This window comes from Anolis carolinensis, chromosome 1 (assembly GCF_035594765.1).
Source record: "Anolis carolinensis isolate JA03-04 chromosome 1, rAnoCar3.1.pri, whole genome shotgun sequence".
In the NCBI taxonomy this organism is placed as follows: Eukaryota; Metazoa; Chordata; class Lepidosauria; order Squamata; family Dactyloidae; genus Anolis; species Anolis carolinensis.
Window position 1 is genome coordinate 300,050,542 of NC_085841.1, and position 26,342 is coordinate 300,076,883.

The 26,342-nt window shown below is 43.1% G+C and overlaps 2 protein-coding genes across 2 annotated transcripts in view; both read left to right on the forward strand.

Annotated features, from left to right (window-relative positions):
• Window positions 1-3,328: 3,328 nt before the first annotated feature.
• cd82 (CD82 molecule) overlaps window positions 3,329-26,342 on the forward strand; it is an 88,680-nt gene continuing 65,666 nt past the window's right edge. Inside the window, exon 1 of the mRNA XM_003214626.4 lies at window positions 3,329-3,482. The gene's annotated coding sequence lies outside the window, so the exon portion shown is untranslated. The remainder of the gene's footprint in view (window positions 3,483-26,342) is intronic.
• Window positions 12,456-25,376, forward strand: LOC134295443 (uncharacterized). Its single transcript, XM_062967921.1, has 2 exons — window positions 12,456-21,786; window positions 25,002-25,376. Exons 1-2 carry the CDS (start codon window positions 20,158-20,160, stop codon window positions 25,107-25,109), a joined length of 1,737 nt encoding a protein of 578 aa, XP_062823991.1. The 5' UTR covers window positions 12,456-20,157; the 3' UTR covers window positions 25,110-25,376.

The following is a 26,342-nucleotide window of genomic DNA, read 5'->3' on the forward strand; positions in this document are numbered from 1 at the left end:
TATAGAGCACTGCCTATTATTAATTGATTTTATTCATTAAAATATTTATATCCTGCCTGCCATCTAAAGATCTCAGGGCAGCAGATGATAAACCAACCTGATTTATTTAAAACAGTGTGAACAATAAAAATGCGTTTAATAGGCTAATATGTGTTAAGCAATTTAACAAGTTGCAAGAGACCAAATCAAGCTGGTTAAATAGTTTTAATCAATTTAAAACCATGCACATGTGAGCATCTACGTAAAACCAGTTAGGTCCCAAAGGTTTTAGTGAACAACCACATTTTCATGGTGATAGAAAGAAAGCAATGTTGTTGGATATTCCATGGCTGAGGTGACACAGCAAAGGAGGTCTTGCTACATCTTAAGGCAACACTGAAGTTTGAGGGAACTGCTATGCCTATCCCATGACTTTTTCTTTGTTCTCCAAGTGAGTAGGCAAATCTTAGAATACAGGAAGAAGATAACTTTTTTTTTACTTGAGATGATTTTTAAGCTTGGGCCCTATTTCCATTAATTTCCAGTTAATGCTAATAAATAATAATAATAATGTATTTGTTATCTGCCACTCTTTATGGATCTGAGTGGGCTACTATAAGGTTAAAACAGACAGATAAAACACATTATTAAAATTCATATAACAAAATGCACACAAGACCAACAGCAACATGCTAAGACTATATACTTCAGTCTGTAGGTGTTTGCTGGTGCTGGTGCATCAGAAAGCCAGGAGTGGAGTGGGGAAAATGACAATGGGAATATTCACTTGGCATCATTAACCCATGGGAAACAAGGTGCTTTTATATTAGATTTAATTTAATTTAATTCCAAGTTATTGTTTGATTTGCTTTTACACATGGGCTTGTTTTGATATATGTGAGTCTAATGTGGCATATGTCAGGGTTCTGGATGGTCTGTTAATGTATTTGTAGTTCTTACTATACGGGAATTCCAGACATGAAACACTCGGGGCCAGCTAACACCTCCCAACAAGGTACAGGTAAAGGTTTCCGCTGACGTTAAGTCCAGTCATGTCTGACTCTGGGGGCTGGTGTTCATCTCCATTTCTAAGCCAAAGAGCCGGCATTGTCAGTAGACACCTCCAAGGTCATGTGGCTGACATGACTGCATGGAGTGCCGATACCTTCCCGCCGGAGCGGTACCTATTGATCTACTCACATTGGCATGTTTTCGAACTGCTAAGTTGGCAGGAGCTGGAGCTAACAGCGGCCGCTCACACTGCTCCCGAGGTTTGAACCTGGGATCTTTCGGTCTCCAGCTCAGTGCTTTAACGCACTTCGTCACTGGGGCATTGAATATTTGCCTTCTGTTGTTGGAATCCGCCCGAATCCCCTCGGGAAGACAGGGCTAAATATAAATAAAATTATTTAAGATAGGGTATGGAGTGTCCATACTGCACATTTTTCAAGAAGTGGCAGCAGGAGTAGGTTACAATACAATATCTATATACATGCACATATATAGAGAGAGAGATAGAGAGAGAGGGGTTAGTTTAGTCAGGCGATCCCTTGTTGTCCAAGTATGATAGCCCTCCAGGAGTTGTGTTGTGTCTGTGGAGGTGGATACGTAGGTGGCTGTAGAGCCCTATTCTTGACCTGTATGTTCTTCAGTGAGGTCATTAGTTTCCAGATGGAAGTCAGTCCCGGTCAGGGTTGGCTTGATGCACCTTCCTCTTGGTACGTTTCTCCCTTTCACCCTGAAGATAAAGATTTTCCTCAGATATTAAGTCTAGTTGTGTCCGACTCTGCGGGTTGATGCTCATCTCCATTTCTAAGCCAAAGAGCTGGCGTTGTCCGTAGACGCCTCCTCGGGCATGTGGCTGGCATGACTGCGTGGAATGCCATTACCTTCCTGCCCGAGTGGTACCAATTGATCTATTCATATTTGCATGTTTTTGAACTGCTAGGTTGGCAGAAGCTGCCGTTAACAGCGGGAGCTCACCCCTCTCTCCAGATTCGAACCGCCAACCATTTGGTTAGCAAGTACAGTAGCGCAGCGATTTAACTCACTGCGCCACCAGGGGCTCCATAGGTGATTTATATATACAGTAGAGTCTTGGTTATCCAACATAAACGAGCCATCAGAACGTTGGATAAGTGAAAATGTTGAATAAGGAGGGATGAAGGAAAAGCCTCTTAAAAGTCAAATTGTTATGATTTTACAAATTAAGCACCCAAACATCATGTTTTACAACAAATCAACAGAAAAAAGCAGTTTAATACACGGTAACGTTGTGTAGTAATTACTGTATTTACAAATTTAGCACCAAAACCTCGCAATGTATTGAAAACATTGACTACAAAAACATTGACTACTAAAAGGCAGATTGCGTTGGATAATACAGAATGCTGGATAGGCGAAGGTTGGATAAACGAGACTCTACTGTCCCACCACAGGGACTCTTCCAAAAGCAGTGTGGTTTATTTATACAGTAGAGTCTCACTTATCCAACATAAACAGGCCAGCAGAACGTTGGATAAGCGAATATGTTGGATAATAAGGAGAGATTAAGGAGAAGCCTATTAAACATCAAATTAGGTTATGATTTTACAAATTAAGCACCAAAACATCATGTTATACAACAAATTTGACAGAAAAAGTAGTTCAATACGCAGTAATGCTATGTAGTAATTACTGTATATATGAATATAGCACCAAAATATCACGATATATTGAAAACATTGACTACAAAAATGCATTGGATAATCCAGAACATTGGATAAGCGAGTCTTGGATAAGTGAGACTCTACTGTAACATTTTGTACATTTATAGTACAGTATGGAAGAGACCTGTGCTATGCAGTATGGCACCACTTGTAACTCCCATGGCTGAATGCTATGGAATGATGGGAGTTGTACATATGATGGGGGTTATATATCCGCAGATATAGAAACCTTTCTTAGTTTCCAACAGACCCCTCAACTTATGAGGATGCCTACCATAGGTGTGGGCGAAACGTCAGGAGAGAATGCTTCTAGAACAGCCCGGAAGACTCACAACAACCCATGGGAGTTGTAGTTCGGCGAGGCCCCAGCGCGCTTTGTCCGAGAAGGCCCAAAGCCCTTGTAAAACTACAACTCCCAGGGATCCATCGCATTGATCCAAGTCGGTTAAAGTGGTGCAGGGCTGCATTCATTCCATAGTGTAGTGCAGATGCACCCCTAGTGATGCTACTGTATGTATGCATGTCTTTCTCCCTGGGTGGGCTTCGACGAGGGGGGGGGGTTGGCGCAGGAAAGGCGCCCACTCTCTACCTCTTCCTCCTCCTCTTTGCCTCCTCCTTCCGGGCGGGCAAGGGTTAACCTTGCGCGGCGTCTCGGGGCTGCCCCAGGGGGCCGGCCTCCTCCTCCTCCTCCTCCCTCTACCGAAGGCAGGACCGAAAGCCGCCGCCGCTGCCGATCCACATCGCAGGCAAGACTCCGCCAGGCTCAGCTTCGCTCCAAAGGCTCCCCCAGTCAAGGTAAGCCCGACCCGTCTCGGGACCCAAAGGGGTAGGGGAGGAGGGTGTTTTTCGTCCCGCTCCCCAATAAGCACCCCTGGGATTGCGGGACTGGGACTTCGTAGGTTTCAAGGGACGCCTTCCGGCTGCTTCCTGGGCGTGTGTATGTGGGTGAGTGGTTGGGGTCTTTCTCTTTTCCACTCGAGATCGGCGTGAGAGTGGAAATTACCTCTGCCTAAAAAAAAAAGCACCCCTCCCCTGTTGAAACCCCACGTTGAAATGTTTCTTTCGACGATATGCGTGCAGGGAGAGCTCTGGCAGGACGGGGAGGGCTTCTCCTGGCTACCCTTTCGGGGATTCACACGCGACGGCGTTTCCTTGCGAGTCAGTGCAAAGGCATACCTGGAGAAGAGAGAAGGGGGCGAGTTGTGGTTGATGGGGGGTATGAAGGCAATCGAGTGGCTGGGTGGGTGGGCACGCCTACGAGTCAGGCATCCTTCCAGCTTCGCAGCTAACACGGGGTCCTGGCCATTCACACACACACACCCCAATTCCCCCTCCCGATCCTCCCTCCCGCACCCAGGAGCCGTCCTAGTGATTTATTTATTCAGGCTGTTCCGCCTTGGCAGCGGGGAAGCGGGCTGGCTTTTCAAGGAAGAAAGGAATGGAAAAACCCTTTGTGGGGAGGCTTGCCTTTTCTCTCTGGCACCGTTCCGGTTCCTCTTTCTTTCCTTTCGTGGCCGCACGGCAGGCAGAAGTTCAGCAGGTGAAGATCCTTCCTATTCACAGCCCAAGGAGCCAGTGCTGGGAAAGACTTCCTATTCACTTTCAAGGGGGACTTTCCTGGTGGTGACTGTGGGCGCCAAGGGGCGGCGGGGGGGGGGGGGGGGGAGTTGACTAAGCCCTTGGCTAAGAATGAAGTTCCGAGTTCCCCCGCCCACTCGCAAAGGGAGCAAGTTCCTGGGTTGCTGTGAGTTTTCCGGGCTGTGTGGCCATGTTCCAGAAGCATTCTCCCCTGACCTGAGGTAAATTGGAAACTAGGGAGTTTTATATATCTGTGGAAGCAGGTCCATAGCCAGAAAAATCATGAAGAATAGTTCCATAATGCAAAATAATTTAGAAATGAGGCTCCATCGATAAACTTCAGTGGACACTCATGATGATTTGGTTAACCAGTTAAAATTCATGAGTAAACCAGGGCTTTTTTAAAAACCTGAAAAATTTTGGGGGAGGGGGGTTTGGACCTCTAACCCCCCCCCCCCCTTGGCTACAGCCCTATGTGGAAGATCCAGGGTGGGAGAAAGAAAGAAAAAACTCTAAAATCTGGACAGTAAATATAGATCAACATTTTGAAAACGGGAATTCCAGACATGAAACAGTCAGGGCCAGCTAACACCTCCCAACAAGGTGTAAAGGTTTCTCCTGACGTTAAGTCCAGTCATGTCTGACGCTGGGGGTTGGTGCTCATCTCCATTTCTAAGCCGAAGAGCCGGCATTGTCCGTAGACACCTCCAAGGTCATGTGGCCGGCATGATTACATGGAGCGCCGTTACCTTCTCGCCGGAGCGGTACCTATTGATCTACTCACATTGGCATGTTTTCGAACTGCTAGGTTGGCAGAAGCTGGAGCTAACAGCGGGTGCTCATTCTGCTGCCGGGATTTGAACCTGCGACCTTTTGATCTGAAAGTTCAGCAGCTCAGCGCTTTAACACTCTTCGCCACCGGGGCTCCTGCCTCCCAAAAAAGGATTCCTCAAATCAGGAGGCAGCCAGGCTTTGTAGCTGCAAGGGCATTCAATGCTAATCAAGGTGGCCAGTTGCAACATTCACACCTGCCTCCAATAGACAAGAGTTCTTTCTCCCACCCTGGACCTTCCACAGATCTATAAACCTCCCTTGCCTAGTGTCCAATATACCTCACAACCTCTGAGGATGCCGGCCATAGATGTGGGTGAAATGTCAGGAGAGGATGCTTCTGGACCATGGCCATACTCACAGAAAACTCACAGCAACCCAGTGATTCCAGCCATGAAGGCCTTGGACAACACATGGAGCAAGTTCCTTTTACCACAGTGTTAGGTAGTAGTCTTTGAAATTAATTGGTGAGTTTTCCTCTTTATAGCAGTTTCACAGGGATTTGTTCAGTTCCTCCTTGGTTCTGAGTGGCATTCTAAAGCTACTGCCTTCATGTTAATCTTACTTGTGTGAGAGTGCTAACACACACACACACACACATATCAAAACCATTGTTGTGTTATCCAGAAGCCTGTGGCTAACCTTTGTGTTTTGATGCCAACGTGTAGATTTGCTGTCCTCTTTTCTGTTCATTTTAATGGGAGGTCATTGGGCTGGGTCTGAAGAGGTGTGTGTGTGTATGAGAGCCTAGTTCTGCATATGGCTATTGCATACGTATTTGAACAAAAGGTGTTTCATGTTGCTGTACTTTTTTCAGAAGCAGCTGATTGGAGTGAGCACAAAGCTTGAAAAACTTCACTTTTTAAGATTGTTGCTTCTGTTATAGCCAGTGGGGATTCGGAAAGTTATAGTCCAAGGAAGAAAAAAGAATAGCTTTTTCAGTCTGTAAAATAATAATATCTCATATTTTTCCCACTGACCCTTCAAGTAGAACCTGGAAGATTGTGGTGGTTGTTGTCTGCCTTCACAACTTGATAAATGGATCATAGGGTTTTTTGAGGCTGACAGTGTATGACTAATGTAGTGGGTTTCCATGTCTAAGCAGGGAATCTAACCCTGGTCTCCAGAGTCGTCCAACTCTCAGACCACTACGTCACACTGGCTCTTGCAAAATAATGGAAGAGAATTCTCAGTATTCATGAGGATTTTCCCCAAACCCATGGCTCCTCTTAGTTCTGTGGTCACTGCTCCTCGTTGAGCTTTCTCTCTGACCCCCCTTGTGGGCACCATGGCAGTGAGAACTGTGCCCACGCTCCTGGCTAGAGAGTGCATTTGCCTTATCTGTTTTCTCTTTTTCTGGGTAGTGCAGCATAGAATCTTAAGTTCCTTAAAAGAACAGCCACGTCATCTGCCTACACATTCACCTCTCTGCTCTTTCTGAGTGACCTTTCAGCAACTGAGAGGGTGAGGTGACTGCTTTTGCCATGAGCAGTCCTGGTCATCTCAAGCCCAGAGGGTGAGTGAGCAAGCAGAGCAGCTCTATTTCTGAACAGCACAAGCGGGCAGCGGGCAGCATTCATGCCAGTGGAGTGGTGGATCTGATCTGGGTTTCAGTTTGAACTTTAAGGAACCACTGAATGGTGTCACTGAATGGTGTCACTGACCCAATGCATTCTTGAGCTGGAGAATATAAAGAGTGGTGGGGGAGGAGTAACAACTGCTTCTCTCCTTTTTCATGTTTGATGGCTTCACAAATCCCGCCTCCTCACTAAAGAGCATGACCAAATGAGTAGAAATAGCCATTGCTTCTGTGCAATTGCTCATTCTTTCCTTTCTTTGCCTTGGAAGATTTGGGCAAGTGATAATTGCTTCTTCCAATGATTACTCATCTGTTCTCCAGAACAGTGTAAATCAAAGTGGTGGTCCCTTGGCAGCAATGGTTGCTGAGCCATTGCTGCCAAGCAGGCACAAATAAGTGTGCCAGCCCCTGGTAATGCAAGGGGCAGGAGGATAATTGCTGATCTCCCCATAGGAACAGACTTTCTATTACAACAATAATAGGACTTCACCATCCAGAAGAAATATACAAATGTGGAGGAGAAGCTGTAAACTTAAAGGGGCAACCCACTGGAAGAACTAGAGAATTGGGACATGAGAAAGAAGAAGATTATTATTATTTCTTGTCAAAAACATTGCATAATAAATAAGTTTAAAAGTGATAAAGGAATCACATGCAGCTAAATAGTTTTAGACCAAAAGCTGGCAACAGTGACCGCATTGTCTGTAGCTTTAAACAACTCCTCCTCTGTACATGAGGCAAGACATTGTGGGCAAGCATACATATGAGGAGTTGTTTGTTCTGCTCCACAGTCACACAAGGTGGAGGATTCCTCCAGGTAGTGCCATCTTGCCAAGTTGTCTTTTGGTCTGCCCACTCTGCTTCTGAGACTGTTTAGGGACTTCCAAGTTGCCCATTCTTGGTTTGCCCCTGGAGGCGGACCCTCATGGGGGGCCATCCAGTTGGAATTGCCTGGTTTAGCTGCCCAGAGGGATACTCTGTGATGGTTCTCATGAAGCTTTTCCTTGACTTGAGTCTACTGGGAGGTGGCTGATAGTCATGTAGTGGATGGTTTTCACAATGTTTGAAAGAAGACGAAGTGACTGCTTATTCGTTGACCAACTCTCTCCTGGTAAGAACAATCTTAATGGGTAATCCACCTTGCAGTGATGCCCAGAGATGGCAAAGAAGGGCACAAAGACAGAAGCAAGTGCTGTCCTCTCTTGCTTGACTTTCTCTCTGGTAATAGCCTACCGAATTAGAGAATTCAAAAGAGTGTGGCGGATGGAGGTTCCAGGGGGATGCTTAGCTGGAGAAAAAGGAGGAGAGACTTTTAAAAAAACCTGTACATGCAGTCTCTGAGTTATAAACATCTGACTTATAAATCACTCATAGTTAAGAACAGGTGAGACAACAGGAAGTGAGATAAATCTACCCCAGGAAGGGAAATTTACTCCAGAAAGAGTTTTCATGGGGAAAAGGTGTTTCCACTGAAGTGTTACCACCAATCCTTGTTTCCCCAACAAGCCACATTTTTCAAAATCCAGTTATCACAGGGAAAGAAAGTGAGGTGAAATCTTCTGAATAGGGGCACAGACCACAAAACAAACACTTCAGGGATGTTAACCCTTCTCTATACTATCTAAGGCTAAAATATATACTGTATATTTTGCTGGAGTTATACTTAAAAATGTACATGTTACAACTTTCAAACACACACAACTTAAGAACAAACCTACAGAACCTATCTTGTTTGTAATTTGGAGACTGCCTGTATTTGTTGAATCTTCCTCCTAGACAGCTTTAGCAGAAGATCCATTTCCCCCCTAGTATCTCCATGACTGTAACATTTGGCCTGAGATTAGGTGCCATTTTTGTTTTAAAGTATGCGTGTTCACAAAAGGAATCTGTGTGTGCTAGAACTGTAACAGAAAACTTAGGATCATAAACAGAGATGCGCTCAGTAACTGGTTAAGAAACCTTCTTGTATTGACTGGAATGTGACCGCTGCAGTGTGCTGCCAAGTCTTTAGCATGGAGCCCTGTTTTAAGTTTGTAAATTTGAGGTTAAATGACTTGCTATATAGAATGTGTGGTGTGCATTTTTCTTCCCAAATGAGCAAACAGGGTCCAGTGCATTGCAAACTTGCCACGTATATGGGTAGGGGAGCTTTAAAAGTCTTCCCTTCCCTTTTAAACTTACTGGGTATAGCTGGGGAGGCAGACTTGTCAGCGCTCCCATTTTTTCCTCTTGTTTGCTTTTCACACATGTTCAGTGAGGGATTTTGGAAGCAGCTTGCCTGTAGCAGACATGCACATACTGCAAGATCAGTTGGAGTAGAATCTGCATCTTTACTGCATTGTTTGCTGCAGGCATGCTACTATAATCCAACATTAAAAGTGTGTGTGTTTTCCAGCTCTCCTTCACCACCTTCCCAATGCCGAGGCTGCTACAAAAAGCAACTGGACAGAGGATGAGGAGGCAAAGGGTTTCTGGGTGGATGTATAAAATTTGTAAAAGGAAGTATTGATGTCTGAAGTTTATTAACCAAGGCATGCCTGTATAAGACTTGAAAGTGGATAAATATCTCTTCTACTCTCTTGAAATGGACAGTTCTCTGTATTTTACTTCCTAGTTGGATTACACTCTCCTAATACATGAATTCATGTATTTACCTTGTTCATTTGTCTGACCTTTGTATGTACCAGACTTTGTTTATCTCTTCCAGTTAATCTTTCACCATACCTTTCACTAGCGGGTATGTTTACATCTCCATATCATGCACCTCCAATCTGACAACTTGTTCCTTGGTGCTCAAGACTAAATTGTCTCTTGAAGTTCCCTCCCAGCTTCTCATTTCTTGCTATTGTAGTCTTGGCTAATTATTCGCTGAAATTTCCAGTATGTCCCAAAAGCATGAGTTTGAAGTGGAAACTTTAAGAACGAGTGCCTGGCTGGTTGTACTGTTTTAAGGATGGACTTGGGCACTGGCCAGAGCTGAATGCTTCAGAGGAAAGTAACTGAAAGGCAAGGAACTTCCTGAGATTGTGCCTTTGGCATGTAAAGCACACAGAACATAAACATATTATAAAAACCACAAGGATTTCAAACCAGGTGCCCTTTCATACTACACAATTATAGCACCATGATTCCATTTTAACTTACATGATAACAAACTGAGAAGTTTCAGGATTCAAAGTTTAAGAAGGGTTGTTTTTACTTTTTACTAAACTAAAAAGGGGACTAAGACAGCCTTCTCAGCTTCGGGTGAAAAGCAGCAGTAGATTTGGGTGTCTTCTACATTTTGATGACATTGCACCCCAAAACTCTCCCTGTGCTTTCATTAGATTTTAGATAGCATGTAGGTAAAGGTAAAGGTTTTCCCCTGATGTTAAGTCCAGTTGTGACCGACTCTGGGGGTTGGTGCTCATCTCCATTTCTAAGCCGAAGAGCCGGCGTTGTCCGTAGACACTTCCAAGGTCATGTGGCCGGCATGACTGCATGGAGCGCCGTTACCTCCCCGCCGGAGCGGTACCTATTGATCTACTCACATTTGCATGTTTTCGAACGGCTAGGTTGGCAGGAGCTGGGGCTAACCTGGGACCTTTCGGTCTGCAAGTTCAGCAGCTCAGTGCTTTAACACACTGTGCCACCACCAGGTGCCCAGATAGCATGTAGGGCAAAACTAAATCCTGGGGAACTCCACAGTCCAAGAGCCAAAGGGTCAAACAGTAGTCTTCCATCATCGTCTTTTGGATTCATTTCTCCAGGAAGGAATGGCACCATTGTAAAACAGTGCCTCGAGTCCCCATCTGAGTAAGGGAGGCCAGAAGAATACCATAGTCAAGGTAATGAAAGTCATTGAGGCCCCTTCTATACTGACATATACCGTGTTTCCCCGAAAATATGACAGTGTCTTATATTAATTTTTGCTCCTAAAGATGTGCTAGGTCTAATTTTCAGGGGATGTCTTATTTTTCCATGAATAAGAATTCACATTTATTGTTGAACAAAAAAATGTGAACATTTATTATATACTATACAGTAGTTGTCATCACAAACCAACATAACCAGACAAACTGTGAATCCTATCAAGAATTTCTTGTTACTACCATTATTTCCATGTACAACTGGTATGTACATTTACCGATCCTGCATGCTCTAGTGTTCTGTTTGGCGGGCATGCTTCCAAACAAAACCTTTGCTAGGTCTTACTTTCGGGGGAGGCCTTATATTTAGCAATTCAGCAAAACCTCTACTAGGTCTTATTTTTTGGGGATGTCTTATTTTAGGGGAAACAGGGTAATCCAGATTATCAAAGCATATTTATTTATTTGTTTGGGCATTCCTATATCACCTTTCTCCAAGTACTACATTATCTACTTTGAACTGGATTATGTGAGTCTACACTTCTAGATAATCTAGCTCAAAGCAGATAATCTGCATTTTTATACGGCAGTGTGAAAGGGCCCTGAGAAGAAGCAGGGACTCCTTCAGAGTATAGGCCATCCACCAGGGTGAGCAAAGCTATCTCTCATAACTAAGCCTAAAACCAGATTGAAATGGATTTAGATAAACTGTTTCATCCAAACCCTGGAGTTGGTAGACCACTGCATACTCCAGTATCATGCTCAATAGTGGATACTGGCTGATAATGATCATTATAGAAGAATTTAGCTTTTTCAACTAGACCTGAAGACTGCCACTGATAGGCAGACTGGAACTCTGTCACGTTGTAAGCAGACATTGACTATTCCTTTCATCCACTTAGCCAGTGGTGTCAAATTTGTGGCCCTCCAGGTGTTTTGGACCACAGCTTTCAGAATTTCTGGCCATTGGACAAGCTGGCTAGGGCTTCTGGGAGTTGGAGGCCCAAATATTTGGAGGAACTTAAGTTTGACACCTCTGACGTAGGCAGCCCCCCTCTGGCCTGCTTAATGAACCAGGAAGGCTGATCAGTAGTACTCAGTGGGAAGTCTCACCTCTCCAAGGATCCTGTCTACATATTTCATAAGCATGCACAATATTCATACATTTCATAGATGCTATGGGATGCCTCATTGTATGAGCATTGATTGTTCCCTTTACCACTTTGAGCTTTTGTATTTGGCACAGAAATAACTGGAAATAGAGATGATGTTAAATCGAAATGTATAGGATCCAAAATCTTGTTAGATCACTCAAGACACCTACATTCTGTACATATGTGGCCCTCTAGTTGAAGCTGGACTAAAAATTACATGAGCCTTAGCTAGCAAAGTCTTAGCTAGTACAGGATGATGGGTGTTCCAGTCCAACATCTGGAGGGTCACATAGCCTATAGTCCTGATATATAGCAAACTATTAAAAATCATAAGGAGTGGCCCATTTAATCCACATGAATAGACATGTTACATGAGTTGGTTCATTCAGTTTCAGCAGAATGTATTAATCCCAATTGAGAAGTTGGACCCATACTGCAGTATTCTGAAAACTCCATAGCTGCAGTGTTTTTTTTAATCCAGTACTGTGAAAGTGAAAAATAACACTGCAGCGCTTGAGCTAATATTAAATGCAGGCTCAAACTAATCTAATATCCAAAAGCTAGAGAACTCTCGAGAGATACTTTATTTGCAGTTTGCTCAAGCTACTATCTGAGTCTGAGTAATGAAACGCCCAATACTTCTGCAGTATTATGTGGCACTGAATGGAACATGAGTTACCCCTTCCAGTTCTGTTTCTGCATCAAATGAGTATGCACAGATTTGTCCATACTGCTCATTTGCCTAAAGATGAGAAGGAATAAAATGCCCAGCTGCAAATGTGGACATATCTAAGAGATTTCAGATTTTAAAATTTTATTAATATAACCTGTGCTTTGATGTTTAAAATATCAAGGGGAGCCAAACCTTTTGGTGGGGATATGTTTATCTCAGAAAGGATGCATGCAGTTGTGAGTTAAAGTAGATGAAATTATCAGCGAGAAAAGGGGTGTAAATACGCTCTGAGTGAACTTGGCACCTGTTCTAATCACAGAGTATATTTGGACCTTGTGTGACTTAATTCCCATTAAGCACACAATATCCTCCTTATAAAGCAATTGGCTTGTAGCTATTGCTAGACTTTGTTTGTCTCTCTTGGAAGATTGAGCACAGCAGTCAGTGGTCTGGTTCACGTCTGCAAAGAGCCCCTATTTATTGTTCTTAGGTCAGGGCCCTATGAAGTTAAACTGTTTCTAACTGGGCTTGAACATGACCAGTATGATATTTTGGTCAGTCATGAGATAACGCATGTAGGACAGTGCATGGTTAAAAGCTCGTTAGTTTAAAAGCCTGACAGAATAAGAAAGATTTCACTTGCTAGTGGAAGACGTGAGGGAGCCATATTAGGTCCCTCGGGAGAGAGTTTCAGAGTATGAAAGCAGACACCCAAAAGGCCCTCTTCCTTCTCCCCACCAAACATGCTTGGGAAGTGACCTTGGAGGTGTCTATGGACAACGCCAGCTCTTTGGCTTAGAATTGAAGATGAGCACCAACCTCCAGAGTCGGACATGACTAGACTTAATGTCAAGGGAAAACCTTTACCTAACCTACAGGTTGAATATTCTTTTCAGGGACCAGAAATCTTCAATATTTTGGATTTTGAAATACTTGTGTGTCCATAATCTACTTTGGAGATGAGACCCAAGTCTAAACACAAAATTCATTTATGTTTCATGTACACCTTATACGCATAGCCTGAAGGTAATTTTATGAACAATATTTTAATAGTGTTGTACATGAAACAAAGTTGGTGTACATTGAACCGTAAGAGGCGAAGGTGCCAATATCTCAGCAGACCATTCTGGAGTACAGAATTTCTGATAAGATAGTGGACAAGGTGGAACAATGGTCTCATAAGAAGAAACTGTTTAATTCAAAGTGTAAGTGGTGTGCTAAATTATGTATTTTTATATTCTGTAGATATCCTTAGGCTAAGGTTTTGGGGTGGATAATGGACAATGGCTGAACACCTAAACTATGACATGCCCAAATATGTGAGCAACATTGTCCTCATCCACTAGCATTTTTGTGAGATTTAAGTGTATAGCTGCCCATCCAATTTAGGACTAAATAGGCTATTGTTGCTTTATTTCTGCTAATGTAGGATGTCTGGATAGAGCTTCCAACAAATGAAGTCTGGAGTGGGGAAGGGAAATGGTTATTCATTCAGTGAGGATCTCTCTCATTCCACACTGCCCACTTTTCCCCATCTGTCTCTTTGTCTCGCCTGACATCAGTGCATGTTTTCGATTTATAATTTAGAAAGACTTGGATTTGATGGTTGGATTAGTTAACAGTGCCACAGCATGTGGTAAAACTAATATTGTGCAGAAGAATCTTATCTAGAATTTGATCTTATATTCTGATGTCAAACTGACCTTTCCTGTACAAACAGTTCTTGCAACAACAAAACCAACTGTTTCTTGTTGGACCCATGCAAAGAATATTAGGAAGCATCCTTAAAAAGGAAGTGAAGAATAGTTATGGGAAGATTGTGTTTGTGTTCATTTCCGACTTACTGGAGATGGGAACTATATTTTTCCTTTGCTTGTGTGTGGAGGGTGAGTTCTGAAGTAACCCTGTTACAAAAATGTCTTGTGGCTTTGCAAAGTGGGATGCAGTCTGTGAAACTTATGCCATGTAAAACTTGCTAGTCTTTAAAGTAGTGCAAGAGTCTGCAGGGTTTATCTAACACATGAACTTACAGCATAGTATTAAGTTATAACAACCTGTTAGACAACTGCCCCCACCTCGTGCCCATGCCTCTCGTCTTCCTGCATTTTTGAGGGTTGCACATCTGACTTCCACTTTACAGAAGAGTAATCCAGGGTATGAAACAGGAGATCATCTCAACCCTTTGAGGGTCAGCACTCAAGCTGACTTTGGCTGTTCTACTGACTATTGTGTGCTGCGCCCTCTGAAGACCAGCCAAGGGCATATCTAATAAAATCCATAAACATTTCCTGTTCATGCAGTTCTCTTAACTAAAACAACAATTCAGAGGTGTTGACTGTAGTGACTGTGTAGATCCTGGAGATGCTTTGACGTAATCCTTGGGTATTTAAATTTCAGTTGTGAACTCTTTGGGGTAGAGATTATAGAGATTGATGGTGTTGTTCATATAATATGCCCATTGAATCATATGAACTAAAACTTAGCAAGCTTAGATGATATAAAATAAATAATTCCATCCCTTTCACTAGCATTGTGTGATGGTTTAGGCTTTGGACTATAGTGTTGGGGGACTAAGGTTCAAATCTCTGGTCCATTATGGAAACTGGGTGACCTTGGGAAAGTCACACTCTCTCAACCTCAAAAAAGGGAACAGGCAAACCGCTTCTGAACAAGAAAACACCAGATCAGATAGTGACTTGAAGGTATATAACAAATAACAAAATACTTTTTACCTAAGCCTCCATCTCAGGTTAGTCTTTCATAGAGCTGTATCTATAAACCTCTGTCTCATAGAAGTAAGATGCTATGGAGAGGTCTGGAACTAAACTATAATGACATCTGGAGGGTATATATTGCTTATGCTTAAAGGATCACACTCCCATGTATGGAAAGATAAGGAAGACAATACATGTTCTTGCTATTGTTATTAGTTGTAATTTTCAACTCTGACATAGACCACTTCTACATTGCCATACATAATCCAGATTACCTGCTTCAACTGGATTCTGTGGCAGTGTAGACAAATATAATCCAGTTCAAAGCAGATAATCTGGATTCATGGTAGTGTAGAAGTGGCCTTACAAAAATCCAATGAATGAGAAACCCCTGAGATGAAAGGTTGTGACTCCTTTGATTTCATCTACCCACCAGATCTCTTCTTTTCCCACTGTCCCCCACACTTTACCCAACATCATGATTTTTAATAAGTCATGTTGTCTCATGATATGTCTAATCTTAAGTTTCATTATTTTTGGTTTCTAGGAAGAATTTGGCTTTATCTCTAATGAACACGCTGGTGGATGAGGTTATGGTGACATGCTACCAATTCACAACCACCTAGGCAGATCTTATCAGATCTTATCTGATATTTTCCCCAAGATTTGACAGAAGTATGATATTCTTTATACTTAAATCATAGTGCTTCTCTGGTACCTTCCTCATTGTTACCTTCCTCATCTTTCTATTTCTGTGGCTTAGTCATTCTTCTCTAAATTGTCATAAGAGCACATAAAAGGTCAGTATACACAAACTTGCCCTTCCCATGGGTCATTTTCTGCTTTAAAGTGGATTATATGAGTCTTCACTGCCATATCATCTGAGATAAACAGAAAACCTGGGATCCTATCCTGGGATATAGAGCGTCTGGAGGGACCCACAGTATCTATACCCCTTTGCAAAATACTAATTTCTGACTTTGGAACCTATATTAAAATACTATTGTTTAGAGCCCTTGTCATAGCCACTCATCTGACGCACGATTTCTTTGACATTTAGACCTTTGGAGGATTCAAATAGAGATGAGGAACAAATAATGTGCTATCTCGGATGGCAACTTTGCCCATAACTGCCACTAATACAGTTTGGGTTCCCAGCATAAAAAAACCCAACATGTTGAAATTCTATTAAAAAAGCTTCAGCACTCATAACATGCAGGAAAAGCATATGGCAATAATTAAAAGATGCATGTGTGAAAGACAGTTGGCGACACAAAACTTCCCTCTTTCCCTGCAGGAGAACAGTGTGCAACCGCTTCTCGTCTCTGCTAATGATTTCATAACTTCCAGAACTTTGGCTAGCTTGTAAATATTTTCCAAATGAATTTTGAGGAGGCAGCCATGAGTAACTATAGCAATGGGTAAGAATGGTTTGACGTGGAGAGTCTAGCAGCATTGCCATAAGACAACTTAAACACTTAAAGGGTGGCATAATATGGTTGCCAAGATATTAAATCCAAATTCTGTATATCCTGCCCAAGAGGGGTGCAGGAGATGGGATAACAATGAGAAGTAGCAGGCTGAGAGGGAATGGCTAATGTAGCAAAAGTTCTAAATGGAGGTATGTAGTTTAGTACCAGATGGGAACTGGTTATTTAGCTAGCAGCACACTGGTTTCACTGTGCCTCGCTTCCACTTGATATCACTGATACAAGCTTACTTAAATCACATGTTCTTATCTGGTTTCCCTTCTGAACCACTGAACACGTTGATTTTCAAAAGCTTAAACCCAATATATCTATAACAGGCTAAAATAACCATAGTACCATCTTTACTGAGTTGGTAAAAAGGATGTAAAGAATGACACATCAATGTGTGCATGTGTGTGTATAATGTTAACTTCCATATCACATAGTTTAATCGTTTTATGTTTCTCAGTCATGTCAACAGTGCCCTTGGATGCTATCAGCTGTTCAAATGCTACTCAAAATACACATAACTTCAGCCTTCTGTTCGTGAGCTTTCAGTCCTCAGTACAGTAGACCCTTAGTATCCTTTGAGGTTTGATTCCAGGACCCCAGTGGATACCCCAGTCTATGGATGCTCAAGACCCATTATATATAATTACACAATAAAATGGTGTCCCTTATATAAAGCGGAGAGCAACGCAAACAAATACCCGAGAGAGCCAGAGGATGTCTGAAATGGTGGTGGGTTATGCCAGAATATGTCTACACATCAGTGTAGTGCTCAATGCATGGCTAAATCAAGGTTCACTTTTTGGATTTTTCATCCCTGAATTTTTTTGTGCCATGGTTGGTTGAATCCATGGATGCAGAAGCCGTGGATTTGGAGGGCTGACTGTAAATAATACTGGAGCTCTTTTGATCCAAATTTTCTGCAGTCTTTTGCTAGGTGTTGGCTAGATGGAATATACAAGCAAGTGGTGAGAGGATTTTGCTGTTTAGATGCCGTTATTCTTTCTTCGATTGCATATACACCCGAAGAAGGCTTTGAAATAAGTATTGCCCCAAACATTTTGAGGCTTTTAGCTCTTGAACTTTATTTTTTACCATCTTGAAACATGGCCCCTTCCTCCTTTACCCAGGGTTTTTTTTTTTTACTCTTTTGCCTTTTCTCCTTCCTCTGTTCCCAATTGGCTGTTCACCAAAAGTAGAGGAGACGTAGGTCTGGCTACAAAGGCTTTCACTGTCTCCTTTAAAGTGCCTCATATTGGAAGTGGTTCTCTCTTTTTCCTTCTCCTTTAATCTAGGAGAACCTTCTGTTTTTCACATATTACCACAGTTAAAGACGACTTTGCCCTCTTGTTTCTTGAGAAGACCAGAGAAGAGGAGCCTAGGCCACTGCACTCATGTAACCAGCTCCTGAGATCAGTATGCTTTCTGTAAATGCCTTTGTTCTTATTGCATTTGTCATTATACAAAAATGTTATTGTGGTTTTAACTGTACACTACATTGAACTGAATGCCTTGGTATAAATATGCAGTTCATAATTTAATTGATCTGGCAGTAAATGTTCTCCCTAAACTGTACAGTCTTGGTTCAAATGTTCCCTTAATCTTCTTATCTTGGTCACTCTAGTATCTGACCATAAGGAATGACTCTATTTTTGCCATCTTGTTACCTCTCTGGGCCCCTACCTCTTAACTTTAGCACTCTAACCACTCAGTACACTGGGAGCATGAACTAAGCTGAGAATAACAGCATTATAAAGATCAGATTCTTTAATGAAGTTCAGAGGTGTGAGGGACTACATCTTTTAGTGCTATTCTTCTAGCACCAAATTTCTGTCCATTGCAATAACACTGGTTTCATCCTTGTGCATGTACAGTATGACCCCCTTTCTACAGGAGATATGTTTCAGGACTCCCACCCCCACACCCCATGGATAACTGAAACAATGGATAACAGTGATCTCTATATTTTAACTATACTTGTGGCAGAAGCATACCATAGAATCACACCGAAGAACCTAAAAAGGCTGACAAATGCTTCTATGTGGGAATATGTTTTGGAGTGTAGCTAACACATAGATAAGAGGGTCATATTGTATCAGATTCAGTCCTTTGATTTTGCTTGCTCAGAACATCTTTCCTTGAACCATTATGAGTTCATTAAATGGTTTTTCTTTTAGTGTCTCCTAAGGAGTCTTGCTTTCTTGTTGGATGCTCTTGAGCAGAGGTGGGGAAAGTGGCTTTCCAGGATTACTTTGACGGCCTCCCAGGACTCCCCACTTTTTTACCTTTGGGAAATGTTGGGTCAATTTTGCCATTTTTTTTACCATCCCCTGTCTGTTTTAGGTCCAGAAAGTAACAGGAAGCTGTTATAGTATTTCAGAAATTAAGCATCTGCACACACTTTTTCTAACTATAGACTAAACTTCTAGAATCTAGTTGTTTAATCTAGAGTTATAGATATCTATAGAAAAGGATTATCCATCCCCAAATGAAAGGAGCATACAGCGGGCCCTTGGTATATGCTGAAGTTTGGTTCCAAGACCCCTGTGGATACAAAAATCCGCGGATGCACAAATCCCATGATATATAATGGCATAGTAAACTGGTGTCCCTTATATAAAATAACTTTTTAGGTTTTTTTAACTTAAAAAAATATTTTCAGGCCATGGATAGTTGAATCTGTGGATATGAAAAGCCAACTGCATTTTCTAGATATAATTTTCTAGATATCATTTATCTCAGCATCGACATGCATCAACTTTTGGAGTTAAGAAACTGCTTTCCTACATGTTTCAGCATGTGACCCCTTCAACTGTTAATGATAACTATATCTGGTATGAAACTATCTGGGTGTGATGGAAATGATGAGCCCAGCCCTTGAACTTATTATTGTATTTGTGCACTGAATACCTCCTTCAGAGTCTGTTGATGATGCCTCTTCTCTGCCCTTTAGGCAGTATATTTTTCCTCTAAGTCCTGTTGAACTGCTTAACTGGAACATTTGTTACTGCTGGTTGTCTATTTTGATTGGGATGGAAGAGGTGAGCATTAGCCTCATAGCTGGTGGGCTCTTATGCTTGCCAGAAGCGTTATGGTTTCATCTCAAACAAGTAACCACACCTTCTATTCTAGATGCTGCATCATGCTTGATTAGCAGCCAGAAGAATGCTTTGGGTTGGTTTTGAACATAAATAGTTTGATGTCATGGAACCAAGTCCCAGGGCTGGATTTCCAAGCCCTGGACTTGGAGTCATAACATAAATAATCCTGGAAGCACCTGGCAGAAGAAGATAGAAGAGCCTGGGAACTCGGGGTTGAAAGTATAAACAATTATAATTGGTAGAGTGTGTGGGAATAGTAGAAATGTGATACAGGGGGTGGGGTTTGATGATGATATTTGCGTGTGGTGTTACGTTGCATCAGAGGTGATAAAAATGATTGTATGTAAACATTAGGTCATTCTCGACTTTTTCCAAAGTCATGTATTCTTCAATAAAGATTGGATTTGAGAGCAGCTATCTTTGATCTGCGTTCAGACTGGTCCTTTGAAGTGAGCCCGACATTTAAGTCGAGAATCCCGTTCTCACCCTCCTGCGGATTCGCAGTGAAGTGATAATGAGTGGAGAAGGCGATCAAAGCCTAAATGGAGCAGAGAGGCCTTTGCCAGGGGCCCGGCCGTTGGGGGAAGAGACGCTGCAAGCCATAGCTTCCTCTACGGGGTACCCCAGGCCGAACGGCGTGACCCAGAGGATTCCCAGAGGAGGAAGAGGCGTCTCTGCGGCTGCAGAAACCAGTTGGGGATCTGGAGGAAGCATGCCGGAGACCGTGGCCCTGCGGTTATCAATCCTGGAAACTAATTTATCCAGGCTGTCGGAAACCGTGGGGAGGTTGGTGCCACTATTGGAAGAGAATCTCCAGAAGGAGCCCACCCGATATGGCGCCGAGAGAGAGCCAAGTAAAGAAGAAGCTTGGAGCCAGAGGGGCCAGCGCGCCTCAACGCGGAGCCCCGTGGCGGCGAGGGGCGAGGGGGATGAGGAATACTGGCAGGAACTGGAGTTCCGAGACAGAATGGCGCGCGAAGTGGAGCGCCAGCAAGCTCTGGGAACTCTGAGGCCGCCAACTCCAACAGGACTTCCAACCCCCCGAATGGGCGTCGGGGTGGAAAGACCAATGGGGCCAGGGATCGGGTCCAGTGGATTGGCGGACGAGGGTGGAGAGGAGCCGGAGATCCAGGAAGAGGAGGAGGATGTGCCGTACGACGAGGGAAGGCGAGGTGCGGGGGCTACAGCGAGGCCCGCATTCGGATGGGTGGAAGGGCCGACAGCAGCGGCAGAATTTCGGGAGCCGCACGGAACGACCGCCGGAGTGGGGCGCGGCGTATTCAAAGGGGCCGTCCAAGGAAACCCGATGCAACCCTTCCCCATGCCTCCCAGACAGCATCAACGGGCCGCAGAATGGATGCAAAGGAGGGAAGAGCTCAAACTGGAATACGGAGGGGAATCATCTGAACTGAACTTTTTCCTCATTAGCATCAGAGGATATATGGAAGACAATGCACACACATTCCCCTCCGAAGGAAGCATGGTTCGGGCCATCGGCAACACACTAAAGAGAGGAGCAGCCAGCTGGTATGTGCAACTACATGCCAGACGCGACCCGTGCCTGAGGTCAGTACCCCGCTTCCTCGCCGCACTAGAAAACCGGTTCAGAGACCGGCTAGAGAAATTGAGGGCTCGAGACCAGCTTAAAGGAATAAAGCAGAGGGACAAAACGGTGCCCGAGTACGCAGAGGAATTCCTCCATCTCGCGGAAAGGGTGCCAGAGTGGTCTGAAGTGACCAAAGTGGAGATATTCAAAGAGGGACTACGCCCCGAGGTTTTCAGTTGGGCAGCGCACAGAGACGACCCAGAAACACTCCAGGGCTGGATACAACTAGCGGGGCGCGTCGAATCCACCCTGGCCCAAGTAAAGCGTTTCAGGGGCGGCGGCGGCCAGCAAAGACTGGTGGCGAGGGGTCGAGGAGAAACGAGGAAGCAGGAAAGGCCCGGAGGGAGGCCGGGGATCCCCTTCAAAGGAGATGACAACAAACCCAAGCCGGGATGCTTTGTATGTGGGAAGACGGGCCATCGAGCAGCAGAATGTTGGGCCCGGAAGGGGGAGCCGCCAAAACCCTCAAAGCCCAAGCCAGCAGCCGGGAGACGAGCGGAGGAGGAGGTGCGAGCCCCAGAATCTCCGGAAAGGCTGGTGAGTCGAGACAAACGCATGCTAGTAGTGACAATCTGCCTATCGGGGCTAGAGAATCGGGCCACCTGCAGGGCATTCGTGGATTGCGGTTGTTCTAGGAACATTATAACTCCGGAATTAGCAGGAGCGCTGAAATGCCAGCAGACGTTGCTTGACTCCCCAATTGCATTTTCGCAGCTAGATGGATCAGTTGCTGCTGGGGAAGTATCTACGAAGGAAATACGGGGGGTCCCATGTAAAATAGGCAAATGGGAAGGAAGAATATCCTTTGTGATAGCCCCTATTGCCACATACAATGTAATACTAGGGATCCCATGGCTCGAACAGGCAAATCCTGAAGTAGATTGGAGAGGAAAGAGCCTAGCATTTAAAGAACAACAAACGCAATGGGAGATAAGCAAAATAGCAGGAGAGGAGGACGAGGGAAATGAAGCAGGGGAAATAGACCCACAGCTATTGCCACCTGAATACAGAGACTTTGTGGATGTTTTCAATCAGAAAGAGGCAAGTAAATTACCTCCCAAGAGGAATATAGAAGTAGAAATTGAAATAACCCCAGGAGCAAACTTACCAAAACCAAAAGTGTATCCCATGTCTGTTCAGGAGAAGGAGGAATTGAGGAAATATATTGATAAGAACCTGGCACGAGGCTTCATTAAACCATCCAATTCTCCTCTCGGAGCCCCAGTGTTATTTAGGAGAAAGAAAGACAACTCTCTAAGATTGTGCATTGACTATCGAAATTTAAATGCAATTACTAAGGACAATAAATACCCTATGCCCTTAGTAAAGGATTTAATTACCGTATTGAAGAAAGGGAGCATATTTACTAAACTGGATTTAATTGAAGCATATCATAAATTAAGAATCAAACCCGAGGATACTTGGAAAACTGCATTTTCCTGCGCATTCGGCCATTTTGAATATAAAATTTTGCCATTTGGGTTAAAAAATGGCGGCAGTTGCTTTATGCAGCTTATAAATGAAATACTGCACCCATTGTTGTACCGAGGAGTATTCATATTCCTTGATGACATCTTGATCGTGAGCGAAGATAAAGAAAAGCACGTGGAATTGGTCCGGGAAGTTTTGCAGAGACTAAGGGAAGCAAAGCTGTATGCAAAACTGTCCAAATGTGAATTTAATAAAACTCAAATTGACTTTCTGGGGTATCGGATATCTCCAGAAGGGTTAGCTATGGACCCGTCTAAAGTATCAGACGTAAAAGAATGGGGAGTACCTCAAACAAGGAGGCAATTGCAATCATTTCTGGGGTTTGCAAATTTTTATAGATCGTTCATAAAAGGCTTTGCGCAAATAACCGCACCCCTTACTGAACTTTTAAAAACAAAAGGGAAAGGGGAGACAGCAAAAGTGAAAGCTCCTGGCGCCAAACTGAGTTGGACGCCAGAATGCCAAATGGCATTTGAAACCCTAAAAGGATGCTTCACAGAAGAACCCGTCCTAAAACACCCCGATATCCGGAGCCCTTTCATAATCCATTGCGATGCTTCAGACTGTGCATACGGGGCAGTACTATTGCAAAAAGATCAAAATGGGAACTTAAAACCTTGTGGATATTTGTCCCGGAAGTTCAGTGAAACTGAAAAATGTTGGCCCATATGGGAAAAAGAAGCATTAGCCATATTAAAAGCCTTAGAATGCTGGCGACACTTCCTCGAAGGGAGCGGAATCCCATTTGAAATTTGGTCTGACCATAAGAACCTCCAGTATTTAAAATCTCCTCGAAAATTGTCCCCCAAACAAATTAGATGGGCACAATACTTCAGCAGGTTCGATTTCCAATTAAAGTTTTTCCAAGGGAAACAGAATGTCTTGGCAGATGCTCTTTCACGCATGCCTCAACACGAAGGCATAACCACAGCAAAAGAGGGAACAGTATTCTCTGATAAACAATGGGGCTTAGCTGTCAGTACAAGAGCGCAGACCCAAAGAGAGAACACTGCTATTATTAAATTCGACGAGGAAAATAGTTGGGGAAAAGAACTGAAACAGTCATACGAAGGAGATCAGTGGATCGCATCCAACGCAGAAAAGGGGGAGCAGAAGGGGGGATTCTGGTTCGTGAACAAGAAACTGTATATCCCAGAAATATTAAGGATTAAGATTTTGCATCGTTTTCACAATAACCAGAGCGCTGGTCATACAGGAATTACCAAAACAACAAAGGCAATAGCAAAACATTGTTGGTGGCCAGGGATGAGGAAGGACATAAAGAATCATGTTGTTCAATGTGATGATTGTGCCAGAAATAAATCGAGAGGAGGGAAGCCAATGGGATTATTACAAACAGTGGCAGAACCTACCAGGCCTTGGGAATGTGTAGCTATGGACTTTGTGGGGGAACTGCCGGTTAGCAAAGGACATCGTTATATTTGGACAGTATTAGACCTGTTTTCCAAACAGGCCCACTTTATAGCACTGACAAAACTACCATCGGCAGAGAAACTAGCTGAATTGTACATAAACCATATTTACAAACTTCATGGATGTCCCAGTAGAGTGGTCAGTGACAGAGGGGTTCAGTTCACAGCAAAATTCTGGGAAAAATTCTTGGAAATGCTAGGAGCAGAAAGGAGTCTAAGTTCTGCTTTTCACCCTATGACAAACGGGGCAGTAGAACGTACTCAACAGACGCTTGGGCAGTTCCTTCGAATGTACTCTAACATGAGACAAAATGACTGGTCTAAGTGGCTGGCTTTCGCAGAACTAGCTTTTAATTCGACTATACATTCCGCAACAAATAAAACTCCCTTTGAAGTAGTTTACGGGTATGAAATACAGCCTCTGCCCCAGTTGCCAAGATGGACAGAGAATGAAGAAACAGGGGCAGGGAAATGGAAAACTCAAATGCTAGAATGCTGGAATCAAGTGACTGCGTCCTTAAAGGAAGCACACAAAAAGTATAAAACATTCGCAGACAGAAAAAGGATGGAAGGCGATAAATTGGAGAAAGGAGATTTAGTGTGGTTAAGTACCCAAAACATCAAATTGGGGCTACCTTCGAGAAAACTGGGCCCCAAATATATTGGACCATTCAGAATACAGGGTGTTATCAACGAAGTAACTTTCCAGTTGGCATTGCCAAAAAGTTTAGGGAAAATACACCCAGTATTCCATCGCAGCTTACTGAAAAAGTATATGGGTACTTTGGACAAAATGGACACATAGAGTTATTGTTTGATTTATTTCAGAATTGTGATGAAAGAAGCACCGAAGAGGAGGATGGAGAAAAAGAGGGCGCCATGTCATGGAACCAAGTCCCAGGGCTGGATTTCCAAGCCCTGGACTTGGAGTCATAACATAAATAATCCTGGAAGCACCTGGCAGAAGAAGATAGAAGAGCCTGGGAACTCGGGGTTGAAAGTATAAACAATTATAATTGGTAGAGTGTGTGGGAATAGTAGAAATGTGATACAGGGGGTGGGGTTTGATGATGATATTTGCGTGTGGTGTTACGTTGCATCAGAGGTGATAAAAATGATTGTATGTAAACATTAGGTCATTCTCGACTTTTTCCAAAGTCATGTATTCTTCAATAAAGATTGGATTTGAGAGCAGCTATCTTTGATCTGCGTTCAGACTGGTCCTTTGAAGTGAGCCTGACAGTTTGATGTGAAAGGTTCTACCAATTGAATTGTTATAGGTTTTGAGCATAGGTGAGAAATCACATATGATAAGATATAGCTCTAAGTGCAAGGAAGGAAAACACTGAAAAAACACACATTTGTAATTAAGATTGCTCGTTCATGAATTAGCATGCAAGAGCAATCTCAATATTTTCATATTTTTAATGTCTCCAGATCCCCTCTGGATAGTATAGGAGAAGATTTTTTTTATTCCTCCCTTCTCCAGTAATTCTAGATGGAAGAGGTTTCTGGTTTGGACTAGAGCTTCCAAAATCCTCTAGTTGACATGTTAGTTTTCCAAATTCTCTGCTGAAACATGCTTTTTCAGCTGCAGTTTCGCAGGTGACCTTGTAGATCATGCCATAGTTGCTTTCATTATTATTAGTATATTTGTATGACATTTTTTAAAAAATCCACTGCTTTCCTAGATGCAGTCAATTTACAGCCCTGCCCTTTAATGACAGGTGGGATGGGTGAGACAGAATATGGGTGCTGGTTCTTGCACAAATCACATTTGATGATATTCAGCTCTTTGGTGAAGCTAATTTTCACTAATTTCTTTCCTGAAGGAGCCAAAAAATAATTTTACCAATTTTCCCACTGCGAGAAAGTTTTCAAAAGCTGTGTAGATTTCAAAGATTGTTTGTAAATTGAACTTATTTTGACCCACAATTTGCATATGGAATGTTGGTATGAAAAATGCCAGCATTTTCTATACAGAGAAATGTTTGAGGATTTGTTTATTATTACACGTATTTCTACACAGAAAACATTTTTTGCACAGAATTTTTTTCTGCACAGAATATATCTGCACAGAAATATTGATTCTCATGCAGAAAAGACTGCATATGAGAGAATTTTGCCTAGAATAAATCTGTGAAGGTTCTTATCAGTCCAGAGTTTTCC

Excerpts from the sequence above, each read along its gene's own strand:
- LOC134295443 (XM_062967921.1), top strand. The coding sequence starts at position 20,158 with ATGAGTGGAGAAGGCGATCAAAGCCTAAATGGAGCAGAGAGGCCTTTG. Across the intron at positions 21,787-25,001 it reads CAGAATCTCCGGAAAGGCTG|AATTGTGATGAAAGAAGCAC; the intron begins GTGAGTCGAGAC and ends GATTTATTTCAG.